The sequence below is a fragment of the Aulostomus chinensis genome, chromosome 14 (assembly GCF_037954235.1).
Source record: "Aulostomus chinensis isolate RoL2024-O1b breed Wild chromosome 14, RoL_Achi_v1.0, whole genome shotgun sequence".
In the NCBI taxonomy this organism is placed as follows: Eukaryota; Metazoa; Chordata; class Actinopteri; order Syngnathiformes; family Aulostomidae; genus Aulostomus; species Aulostomus chinensis.
The window spans coordinates 9,739,266-9,752,295 of NC_141333.1; the positions used below are offsets into that span (position 1 = coordinate 9,739,266).

The 13,030-nt window shown below is 41.0% G+C and overlaps 1 protein-coding gene across 7 annotated transcripts in view; it reads left to right on the forward strand.

Annotated features, from left to right (window-relative positions):
- Positions 1-13,030, forward strand: part of ptprsa (protein tyrosine phosphatase receptor type Sa) — a 227,397-nt gene that overhangs the window by 124,221 nt on the left and 90,146 nt on the right. For all 7 annotated transcript variants that reach the window (XM_086223445.1, XM_086223447.1, XM_086223451.1 and 4 more), the window contains one exon: positions 11,606-11,794. In XM_086223445.1, coding sequence (XP_086079571.1) covers positions 11,606-11,794 — 189 coding nt within the window. The remainder of the gene's footprint in view (positions 1-11,605; positions 11,795-13,030) is intronic.

Here is a 13,030-nt window from a genome sequence, read left to right on the forward strand (position 1 = left end):
TTGCATTTACTCAGTGAATGCAAAATATTTCCCTTGTTTCCCTCGTTTGTTTGTTTGGGTTTTTTTGTAACTTTATATTGCACTTGCACCACATTTTTCACAAAATATAGAAAAAAAAACATTCTCCCCGTGAAACTCTTGCAGGTGAAAGTTTGTCTTTTTTCGAATTGATTTTCTGGTGGCCAGTTTTGGGGTTTTTTTTTATTATTGGTTTTTCACTTTGAAGTGCAAATAATGCTTTTTTGGTGTTGAAGGATTGAATTCTTTTATTGTGTTTATTTCAGAGGAAGATGTGAGTCCAGGCCATTGGGACAGTTTTGATGAAAAATTAATAAGGCACATAGTTGAACGTGTGTGTGTGTGTGTGTGTGTGTGTGTGTGTGTGTGTGTGTGTGTGTGTGTGTGAGTGTGTGTGTGTGTGCGTGCATGCACATGTGTGAGACAGAGAGGTAGTTTCCTGATGACAGCGGAGTATGGGATGGCTGTTGTGTGAAAATGCTTTGGTGTGTGTGTGTGTGTGTGTGTGTGTGTGTGTGTGTGTGTGTGACACAGAAAGGTAGTTTCCTGATGACAGCAGAGTATGTGATGGCTGTTGTGTGAAAATGCTTTGGTGTGTCTAAGATTGGTGTGTGTGTGTGTGTGTGTGTGTGTGTGTGTGTGTGTGTGTGTGTGTGTGTGTGTGAGTGAGTGAGAGAGTGACAAAGTAAGAGAGAGAAGGCACTAGCTGGCAGTGGCTACCTCGTAATGAGACAGCGAAGAATCAGCTTGGCAGGATCAGCAAGCGATCTTGATCTTTTTCCTCTTGCTTGTCCACCTCCCTCTGAAGTGACCTCCATCTTCTTCCCCGCGAGTCTCAATACATAAAAACAATAAAAGGAGAAATTCAGAATAATGAGTGTGACAGTAGATTGAAAGAAACCTACTCAAACAGAGAAAGATTGACAGAAAAACAATAGTCAAATTCCAGAGTTAAGATACGTGGCCAGATTCACAAACACTGTTAATATGCATAAACATGTAGTTTTCTATAAAGAAATCAGTAAAGCAGAAAGAGTACAGGGAGAACATTCTTGCATTCTGAGTTTTTTTGGGGCTGCAGGTTTATGGAGAAGTGGCAGAACATGAAAGTACCAAGCCATGTGGGAATTTATGAATATATTTCAACCTGTGGTAGACTGCTTGACCAGAGATCTGAGCAAGGTTATCAAAAAGAAAAAGGGCAGAGGTGTTTCAGGGGGAGGTATAACAACGAGATGAAAAAAAAATGTATCTGTGTATACAAGCGTGAGTATTTATTAATCCGTCTTTATTTCATTACGTGTCATTTCCCAGCTCAGGTCGATGGCCTTTATTGAAAAGATGTATGCGCTTCACACCAATACTGCAAAATAAGGAAATGATATGTACAAATTTCATGAGGGCTGTGCAGGATCTTTCAGCTGTTATTGGGGAGAGTTGGTTTGGCACAACCAAACAAATCAATAGGAGCCATGTTGACAACACAAACGGCCCTCGTGGCCCTGGTCATGCACTGGATTCTTCATAACGTCAGAAATATTCTCTTTGCTGTGGAGCTCTTCCTTTGCTCTCATGGAAGAAGCTTTTCCACCAGTCTTTCACCTCCCTGCCCTGCTTCATACCTCCATGTTGGCATTTGTATGCCTGCCAGACTATTTCAAGTCTTCTATCTTTCCAACTTCATCCTTCTTTCTTGTATAAAAAAAAAAGTTCTGTCTGTAGGAAATTCACTTAGATGAGAGTGTATGGCCTCTGAATCCTTTGATCCCTGGAACCTGTAATGCAGTAATCATGTGTGATTGAAGGATGGAGGGAGGGGGGCGCAAACTGAGTGGGGAAGCAGGTAAGACAAAGGAAAAAGAGGGAGTGAGGAAAGAGGTGGCACTGATGGAGCAGGATAAGTGGAAGGAGCTTGCTTCTAGCAAGGGGTGGCCAGCTCCTGAACTTTCACCATCAATTTCATATAATTCCTGCTCAAGTAGAGTAACCCCGGTGACCCTGGACATCAAGACACAGCCAATATAAGACACTGCAGGAGAGCAAAAAAAAAAAAAAAAGGACGAGATGAAGAGGGAAGGAGATGGAGAATGAGAGTGTGAAGGGGAAAGGGCTGGCTGATTGGTTTATTACTGGCTAGAAAGTTCAAATAAACGGATCCTTTGTCTTAGCCACAAGTCTGCCTTGAGACTAAATTGAAAGATCAGTGTTTCTGAAATGCTATTACAATGAAGTCTTCAAATGTTTGATTGTTCCTGACCCTCAGATTCTGGTGGATGATATCTTCATGTTTTCTTGCAGCATAAAGTCATTTTCAGAATCTGTCCCCTAATGAGGAACTGACTGCCAAGCTGGTATTTTCTCTTAATATACAAGAAAGAATAAGTGTTAGCTTTGTTGGCGAACAAAAAAAAACCAAAAACATGTTGACGACTATTAAACTTAAATTTGAACAATCTCTATAAACCAAACTTGTATGTGACATTATGGGTGATATTCTGAAGGCGGGAAAAAATAATCCAATGAATGAAACGTTTACATATTCACCGTGTAATCATTTTCATCAAATGTGGAAGAACTTGAATCAGGCATCCAAAGGGTTGCAACATTTGCTCCACACTCAAGCCAGGAAGCAGAGTTGGGAGGAATAGGAGGTTTCTGATGGGAAAACAGAGGCGAGATGGCGTGAGTGACGACCTTTGGAGTGGCCCAACTCATGTATAAAGAAGAGCGAAGGGATATGGCCTGGGCCACCGGTGTCATCCATATACATGAGCCACCAGCCCAGGTGACAGAAGTCATTCAACACAGAGGTCGTGCTGTGGACCCTGTGGGCAGATTTGAAAGGAGTCAAGTCCTGCTCCACAGTCAGTGCTAAAAGTTTGATTGAACACCTCACAACATTCCTTAGAATTACCGTTAGTTTTCTCCGTGTAGTTGCTTGTGGAATGCCGCATCGTGACCTAAGACTCGGGATGGTTTTAGCTCATTTCTCAGCACACTTACAGTCTGATCTTTACAATGTGTGTCAAGTTATAAAGACAGTTAAGCAGTACACATTACCCTCCAGTCTACCATTGCTGAAGGCAGATGAATTAAGTCTACCATCGCTAACCAGGCTATGTAGTAAACTGATGTATGATTACCAGTTGCCCACTACTCTTACACACACTCCCAACCTCCTAAACATATGCATACACACACTTACAGAGACACTCATGCACACTCAAGCCACCAACCACGAAACCAGACCTGACTGGTTGACGTTTCTCTACAGTGAAGGCACTTCCTTTAATGGCTGCGGCCTCATCTCCTGTCTCCCCGGGAGTGCGCCTGTCTTTGCCTCAGGAGCCTGGCAGGAGGGAGGGTGGGGGGGGTGGGAGAGTGCTCAATAAACTTCCAAAACCTGAGAGGAATAAACAGAATCCCCCCCCCTTTTTTTTTATTACACCCTTTCTCCTCACAGGCGGGGGATAATTGAAGCTGTCCTAGACAGTTACCGCTCTCCATTGTCTGTGCTGTGTCTATCACGGTGGCTCAACGCATCAGGGAAACAGCCAGAATTGCATGTTTTTCTTTTGAAGACTGGGCCCCCGGCCTCCAGCTGATACGATCCATGCAAGGGCAAAGACGCTGTGTCAGCCTGCATTGTTTAATCCTGCCTTGGACAGTTTTTCCAATCAGCTGAAAAATATGTAATTAGACTTTAAAAAAATGTAACCATATAATGATGAAACTAAAAGGGTTTTTGCTGATCTACTTTACATATATGATACATAAGTGCAGCTTTCTTTGGTTAATGAGGTTTAAGTAATACATTCAAATAATGCAAATCTTCCCCCTTATCTTAAAAATGTATAATTTGATCATCATGACTCATGTTTGTTCTCAGCCCAGAGGTTAGTTCTTCTCTGGGATGTCTCAAAGTTTATTTCCCACCTTCCATTTTTTTTAACCGTACCTTTTGAAATATACAACACAAGCAAATCTTGGCTTGAGTTAAACCGGTCTTAAAGCTAGAGCAAAAAATATATATCATTCCTGGAAACACACGTCACTGTAGCCATCATGTGACATTTTATTTTTTTTTGGGGGGGGGGGGCAGCTTAAAGATGAACTCCAACTAAGTTCTTCATAATAGCCTTATATAACCTTATGATATATGTTTTCTTAATATAAACACTGGCAAGACCATTGCCGGATGAAAACTCACATTTTGTTGGCTGTATATGCTTTGATCAGTAAGCAGGCTTTATATGAAAGACTTGTGTTTTTAAAATAGTTCCCTTCTGTTTCTTTAATGGAGAGGAAGTGGTGATTCTAGTGATGAATCTGTAAACAGACTCCTCTTTTTCACCCCTCTGCTTGTTTTGGCTTTCACTTTTGACCAAACATCGGCCATTAGCAGCTGTGGTGGTTGTTGCCATTTGATCTCCAGAATATCCCCCTCTTGGCTGCTGTGTTGCTCTCTTCCTCTCACTGGGAAACAGGCGATCTGCTTGCTGTTTATCTCTGGGATGGAAGCTTTATGAATGTGGCCCTAATGGGGGGATGTTTTCAGAATTCAAGCGGGTGTGGAGAGAGTCTAAATAGTCCATTTGGATGCTAGAGTAGAATTCTTGTCACTCTAAGTCATTTGAGTCGTTGTTTCACATGAGTGTACAAACACAGACGCACCTTACTGGGCACTGGAGCAAATATAGTTCAAGCAAAAAACACTCTAAAGCCCTTGGTCTTTATTCAACTTCCCATGCCATATAATACCAACTTCTCTTCTTGCACTACTCCTTCCTCCTGACCCACCTCTTGCTCCCCCGTGTATTTTTGGATATTTTGATTTAAATGTTACCTTTAATGCATGGTTATGCTAGATGCAGAGAATACAAATAGGACGTCAGTCCTTCTGGGAACAGAGCAAGGGGGGGTAAAGGTTGAGGGCTTGCTGTATAATAACCATTATTCAGCCGAGATGGCTATCCAGAGAGGGCTATCATTGATGGGGCCACAGACACTGTGATTAGATTTCCCCCTGGGTTGCTATTCTTCTCTGTCCCAAGGATCTTTTTGTGACACTGTTCCCCCTGTATCTCTTTGTATATTTCTCCAGTAATTTAACGGGGATCCCATTGATCATAGAATTCAGGGAATGTCATGAAAGAATAAGAAAGTAGAAATACTTCTTCACCCAACCACACTATCACATATTACCAACTAAGAGCAGACAGGAGAGCAGCAGTTTCCATTTTGCTGCTTTCTTGTCTGCTCCCTGCGAATGATTTCATGGATTATTTGGGACGTTTCCTTTAGCACCAAAGCCTACATGGTCAGTAGAATGAGATGGGAAGGCCCACATTTTATAAAAGGGTAATTAATCAACCTGTAATGTGAGGGATATTTCCTCCTGTCATGGATTGATCTTTATATTCATACAAGCAATAAATATACGTTGTTTTCTGGATAATAGGCATCCCAGAGTGCTCCAACTATCCTCCTATCGAGCACTTTTCAGCCTGTCCGTTTGATCCTAACACTTTAGACTGGGGTGTAGGTGAAGATAGTGCTTCATTTGTGAATCAGGAAGCCCCAGAACACACAGACAGACAGAGAGAGAGAGAGAGAGTGAGAGAAAGTTTATGCTGTTCCAGCGGGTTGGGGGAGGAAAAAAAAGAAACTGACTTCTTCAAAAAAAATCATCATTCCCTGGAGCACTTTAATTAACCAAGACTAAACTTATCTGTCGTGACAAACAAAACATTTTTAGTTTCCATCGAGCGATCATAGTAATCACTCAAAATCAGAGAGGGGAAACACGTCAGAACAGATGTATGCATCTTTCTTTCTCTTCAATTCAAATTTTCCTCATTGGAATGACTGTCAGGTGAAGTGAATTTCCAAAGTGAGGGATGATACAATCGCTCTCTCTCACTGTCCTTATGTCGAGTCCCTTCGCTTCACACTGAATTAGTGGCATCGTCAACGTTGCACGTTTTTGACACAATTGAAATTTCTTTTTAATTATTTGTTTTAAAATGCATCCATTTATTGGTAATGTCAACAGGGAATTTAAAGAAGTAAAAGAGAGTTAAAAAAAAAAACTGAAGAAAATGCGTCGAAGAAGATATGGAGTTTCACTGCATATCCAGCAAAGACGCTGCTGGCAGGTGCTCCTGGAGGAAGGTGACCCCGGGACAAATGCAACAAAGACATGAAGAAGAAAAGTGACCAAGGAGGTGCCAGATTCAATCAGATATGGGTCAGTCCCCATCTGGGAGGTCCCGGTGTGGCAGTGATTAAACCGTGGGGGCAGAGTTAATGAGACTGCATTGTTTCCAGTCAGCTGCCCATTAGTTAAACTGTTTATTCAGACCACATTTATGTGCCATCAGTATTCTCCATCCTTTTCCACTGTGTTGATCTGTTTCTCACTCTCTCTCTCTCTCTCTCTCTATCTCTACCTCTCTCTCTCTCTCTCTCTCTCTCTGTCAATCTTCCAGCAGCCCCTCTGTCATATTAATACACAGATCTGCTAAAAGCCTGTGTTTCTATGCTGTGGTGCTGGGTAATCAGTTAACCTGATTATGCTGCTGATGGAATTAAATCATTTCAGTAAGTGAAAATAATAATATGAGTAATAGGTGCGGGGGATGGTGGAGCACCCCACGGCATTTACTGCTGCACCAGCCAGTCTGCCTTTACCTCCCTCGCTCTCTTTACCTCCCCTAGATCTCCGTGAGATAATTGATGGCTCAGAGCAAGCAGTGTTGAAGGCACGATGTCGTTTATGTTGACACCGGATGAAAATGGATGGCATTTGAAATATGATAGTACTTACTCAGTGTACCATTCAGACCAGTGCTATCAGTAGCCTATTGCAATTAGCGGTTGAGTTAAAACACACTCAGGAGAGCAGAACAGTAAAGGTTAAGTGTGACACTAACATGTTACCAGCAGTACATGAGTTGCACTTCTTTATGCAGCTCCGATGGAAGGACTGCTTACTCATCAGGACATGTTCTTTCTCTTCCGGAAAAGTGAACCCAACATCATAAAATCACTTCTTTTGTAAGCAGCTGTAGGACTTTGACTGACTTATATTAGCTGAAAAGAGATGATGTGGTAGGAGTGAATCACTGTGAATGGGATTAGTCTGGAGAGTTAAATGAGTCTAAAGGACAGACCTTTTAAGAGGGCCACACTTAGCATGATAGAAAGCAGAACGCGACAGCAGGCATGAGTCTGCAGATTAACAGCCGGACAGTGGCTCAGCTAACGGGAGGCTGATTAAAGGCTTTGCACCTGTCACTCCCGTAATGATATTAAATGGTAAAGCAAAATTAAAGACAATTATAGATAATGATGGTACTCAAGCCAGCACACCCAAAAAAAGTCTAAAGAAAGCCAAAAAAAAGGGGGGGGGGGGTCAAATGGAGGCTTAACTTTGGAGTCATGCTGACCCAGCCAGCTGTTGCATGGAGGGGACAGGGGATGCAGTCTGATGCTCACCATCACAGGAACAGTTTGGTTATGTCACAGTCCTGAGCTGTGTTGAGCAAGCTAGGATTCTATTTAAAATCTTGTTTATTGGTTTGTTTGTCAGATATTGTGCATTCTTCAGGATGTCATCAGCAGCAGCCATAAGCTTAGTTTGATCGATTTTCGGGGTTTCTAACACTGGATGAATGTAAAGGTTGAGAGAAGAAGGGTTAGCACAGGGGAATGTCCTGAAACCACACATGAAAATCAAGAAACGGAGTTGTCACAGAATCGGTATTATTATTATGATTATAATATAGTATTATATGCCATGTCCATTTCCTTTGTACAGTGTGTCTCAGCATGTATTTCTGGCAGTTGGCGATTGCAGCACAATGTCATGTGTTAGTACACTGTTGAAACGGAAAATTCACATATTAAGATAGTGCAATTGGAAAGCTTTTGGACTTTTTATCCTGTTTTATTTTTGCACTGAAAATTTGATGCTGTCATTTAGGGAATCAACTAAGAATCAGACCGATACACAGAATGAATAAGGCCATTGATGTTGATAATATATTTTCAATTACCAAACTTTAATTTAACACAGGGTTTTGCTCTGTTGAAAATGCAGTCGATTCCTTCCCGGCCAACGCCACACCTCATCTGGGCTTTTTGAAAAGTCAGTTCCTGCGTAATCTTCCCTTAAAAAAAAATGGAAACCAAAGTGGACCCACAATGTTGCATGCCGGGAAAGATTCTCTGGACGTAGGCCACGTTTGTTGAATTTGCACCCGTGGAGGTGTTTTTCTTCAGAAACCCAATGGGCAAATTATGTTGTGGTTTTTTTTTTTTTTTTTTTTTTAAGTGGAAGATGACAATCATTAATTTTTCTTTTTCTGTTTCTATTTTAGAAGCAGCATTTATAATTTCAATTTGAGAAACCGCTGGTAAAATAGCTCTATTGTATGATGAATATTGGAGTTAGTGACACAGTCTGCTGCAAGCTAAATAAGCAGCGACATTGTCATTGACGAATAACACATTCGCATTAATTCTATTTGGCCTGTGAAGATCTGTCGCCACACAGAAGAGTCAGTACACATCATAGAAATGCAATTTCCACACTAATATGGGGGAATGGCCCTTTGGGAATGCTAGGATATAATCAAGCCATGTCATTGGTTGCTTTCTCCCCTTCACAGTCAGGATAGCTAACCCTGAAGTAACACTCCCTCGATGAGTGATCTTTTTATTTTTGCATGGCCGCCTTTATCGACTGAGCCTGTAAGCTTCAGGGGAGAGATGGTATCAGACTCTATTCCTGGGGATGTAAGCAACCAGCAATACATGCCATTTATCCAGGAAAGGCTGCCTGTGCTGTATCAGGTCAGAGCAGCTGTAACGCTAGCATAATCTCCACATGAATCTGCCATCCCCGCTTCTTGTTTACTGCTGTTTTGGTTGGTTTGTTTTTTCGCTCACCTTTTTTTCTTTGTTTTTTTTTTTCTTGCCCTCCCTTGCTCCTTCAGGGCAGAAACAGTCTGTTACTTGCCTAATTTCATTAGTCTCAAATCCACTAACTCAGTTTATGTTTTCGGGTTAAATACTGCAGTCTTTGTAGGCCTCTATCTTGTCTCTTCATACCATGAAGGCAGGGTTAATGTGATGTGAAGCAGCGATAGACCTCAGAAACATTAAAAAGATCAGATGTTTCATCTAGAGAGCAAAGCAGACAAATGCAATAATCCTTCTTCAATAGATAGGAACCAGCTAGCGGCTATAAGAGTGCAGCACCTTTTATGGCATGTTTTACATAGATCATTGATGACATACAGAAGAGGGAGTTTGTGGTAACATATTGCTCTGTCTTGTCACAAAGTTTTTTAAGTGAAGTGTAGGCCTGCTATTGCCTTTCCAAGCTTCAGGGGAACTTGATATAAAAAGATTATACGGGGGTGATCATTAATAATCAATGGGGAGGATACGGCACAGTGCCTAAAACAGTGTAAATGCCTGTACTTCTTTGAACCTAGCATTGAAATATTCATCATTCTCCGCTGATGTCAGCCTTAGTTAGAGGTAACCTGTCTGGACTTCATTTTGAGACCCTCTAGTTCTTTCTTCAGTCTCTCGCTCTCAAATATCTTTAATTGTCAAAAACAGTATTGTGAACACATATAAAGGCCAACACCCCAACACTTCAAACCATGAGAGAAAAATAGTAATAGTGCAATCCTCATGTGGACGTGTGTGAAAGGCAGTAAAGGCTTTTTTTTGTCATCTCACAGTCTAAAGAATATGAATATTATGGTACTAATAGCATTATATAAGCTACATTAATCAATAATATTCAGCATTTTGAAAATCGTCCTGTTGCTTAATTTGAATTGCTTCAATGATGTGACTTTGAATGAGTCAACATTGGCCAAAAGCAAAGATTTCAATCACAGTCATCTTTGCTGATTTCATACAGCTTTGATTTCATGAAGCAGAAAAGAAACAAAAAATAATTTCTTCATTCTAACTGTTAAAGGCAGGACAGACCGACGCTGCTTTTAGTCGACAACCGTGACTCAATTTACTGTCCTAATTTCCTATAATTTAGTGCTCGCTGGGTGTCATCCGTGTCTACCATGTCTGCATTGCCGACATGAGGTCACTGGCGCTCCAGATGAACAGTGACCTCTCCAGTGCCACTGGCCAACATCTTAGTCACTCAGTCTTTATTGAGTTGCGATGTGGCCTTGGGCTTCTGATGCATATTGAAGCGCTCGACATCCCCCCACCCCCACCCCACGTCCGGCCCTTTAAGAATGAGTCCCTGCTTTGGCTCTGGTTAGGGTAAAGGTCAGGCGTTTTGACCCATGGGACTAATTGCCCTAACAGAGCAGGGAGACTGTGTACAATGACCACAGAATCTACTTCACTCTCAGCACTTAACAGTGAAATAATCGCTCAATCATGCAGAATCATGTGGTGCAAGGATACAACGGGGCTCATAAAAAGTGATACCGGCTAATGTTGTGGTTCGGGAGTGATCGTAACAATAAAGACAGCCACAGAAGTTTGGATCTCACCCTCAAGTCTTGGATCTTTAAATACCTGAATAAAAAATGTCATTACTCTCAACTGGTATTCAAGAATAGCATCTTGGTGTGTTTCAACTAAGGTGTGTTTCTTTTTCTGGTTAAGTGTATCATTAAATTAACACGAGCGTCATTTATTTCAGTGAACAAAGGGAAACTGGAGGGAGGAATTATCAGGTTTTCTCTGATATTATTGTTCAGCCTTTTGTGTCAAGGGATGATCTTTTTTACTGTTGCATTATTTACATTTCAAGTCATTCAAACTGAGAACACATTCAAGGCGCTATTGTCTTCTGAAAAGGCATATAAGCAAGCACGCAGCTAGTTGATGGTGGAAATGGATGCCTGTTTGTTTTCAAAGAGAGAATATGAAACGTGAATGTCTCTTTTGTCCATGGCTGGCTATAAATATGCACGTACAGTAATTTAGTTTAATTTATAATATCCTCAAGGTGCTTTATAAAATTTTCAAGGGTTGTGTTCAACAAAGTCACTATCAAAGTGCAAGCAGTTGCCCTCTATTACATATTCTATATTTTTTTCATGATTTCCAAATATATTTGTCACATTTTATGCCATCAGTTACAAATAAATTTGGAATACAAATACATTTGGAATTCAAATGGTCCTTATTTATTTAGCTACTAGAGACAGAATATGTCATGCAGATAGGAATTGCTTGCTCCGAAATATCCCACTGTGCTTTGACAGCAGAAATGCACTTACAGCAATCTTCATGATAAAAAAGACAAGGTGCTGTTTTTTTAGATTTTAACTGAATAAAATTGTGCACGTTCATGTGTTTTGTTCAAAACTGTGACAACCACAACTGCATTAAGCTGACTGTAATTTAACGGTGGGGTGCTGCCATGTAGTTGCCCTTGCTGAAATGAGTCATTTTTGTATTGTTGCTAAAAGTAACTGAGCACCAAAAATAAGATTCCAGTAACTCCTCTAAATACAGCCTTTCTTAGTCTGGATTTGCACTCGGTCAGAAGTCTCACGTTCCAACTTTTCTTCTCCCACAGAGGACCTTCTCCCTCCCGGCTTCCCAAACATCGACATGGGCCCTCAGCTCAAAGTAGTAGAGCGCACCAGAACAGCCACAATGCTCTGTGCCGCCAGTGGCAACCCTGACCCAGAAATCACCTGGTATAAAGACTTCCTTCCCATCGACCCCAGTGCCAGTAATGGACGAATAAAACAGCTACGTTCAGGTAAGGAAAGCCTCAACATAAGTTGGTGAAGCGCTTTGATTACATTCGTCACACTGAGTTCCTGCAGCCACACGTCACTTTCAGGTGGAGACTGAAGAGGTATATTAAGTCTCTAATCATCATGAACCGGATGTGTTGAAAGCAGCAAATGTTCTTTAGTAAGAGTGTAACATTCGAGAATGAGGTCAAATGATTCTCAACACAGCAGAAGTGTGTCATAGTAGATAATGAGAGTCATGTCCACATTCTACTGGCACAACCACAGTGCTGGATATGTTGTCTTGTTCCCATTGATTTAACCCCACTGAGAGGCCTAGGAAAGTAAAGTCTAATTATATAGCTAATTAAGTGCAGACTCTGAAGTGGCCTCGGGCAATAAAGGGTAGATATTTTAGGTCGATGATTTGTCACCATTTGAAAAATCCAATGACTCTTATTTGATTTGTTACTGCAAAAGTAAATCAGGGTAGACGCCACTAAATAGTGTGTTACCATTGAGCTCTTGTCCCAGTTGTGGCCCTCATGAGCTGTACACTCAAAAGATCAATTTGTCATCTCATTATTTATGCCTGGCCACATACATCAAGTCCAAAGCTCTATAAAATGTATTTATTTTAGATATGGTTCACCTTTAACGTACCGATGCACTCCTGCGTGCTTGGGTGATGTTGAGCAAATGTTAAGAATTCTGGTTTCTGTAGTCCAAGGACCGTTCCATGGATATGAAAAAAAAAAAAGGTTTTCATCTTCCTTCTCATGATTTTGCTTCCATTTTTCCAGTCTCCAGCCTTGCAGAGTTTTCTTGTAGCTAGAAAATTCTTTCTATATGCAGTATTTGTCTTCAAAATTGATTGTATGCTTGCCCAATCACGTTTAAATGTAATGGAGTATCATAAAAAAAAAAAATTCAAATGTTTTGGAGATTTTTGTGTTGGTTTTGCTCTACCACCAGTTGCCAAAACATTTAAAAATGTGTTGACCTGGTGCCGATATCCTCAGAGCTCTGTGAGTTTTAATCACTGATGGTTGAAAGAATTCCTGCCTGTTTAACCTCTGTATCATTGTTCTTTGTCATTCATAATTCTGTCAAATGCCTTTGTGTGTCTTGTCTAAATGAAATGTTGTTTTTTTTTTCTACTCTGTCTCTTTATGTGTTTTGTCTATATTTGTGTCTGAAACTCAGATGTGTCCCCAGCGCGCATTGCAGAGTCTTCAACACATTCCACTTGGTCGTGA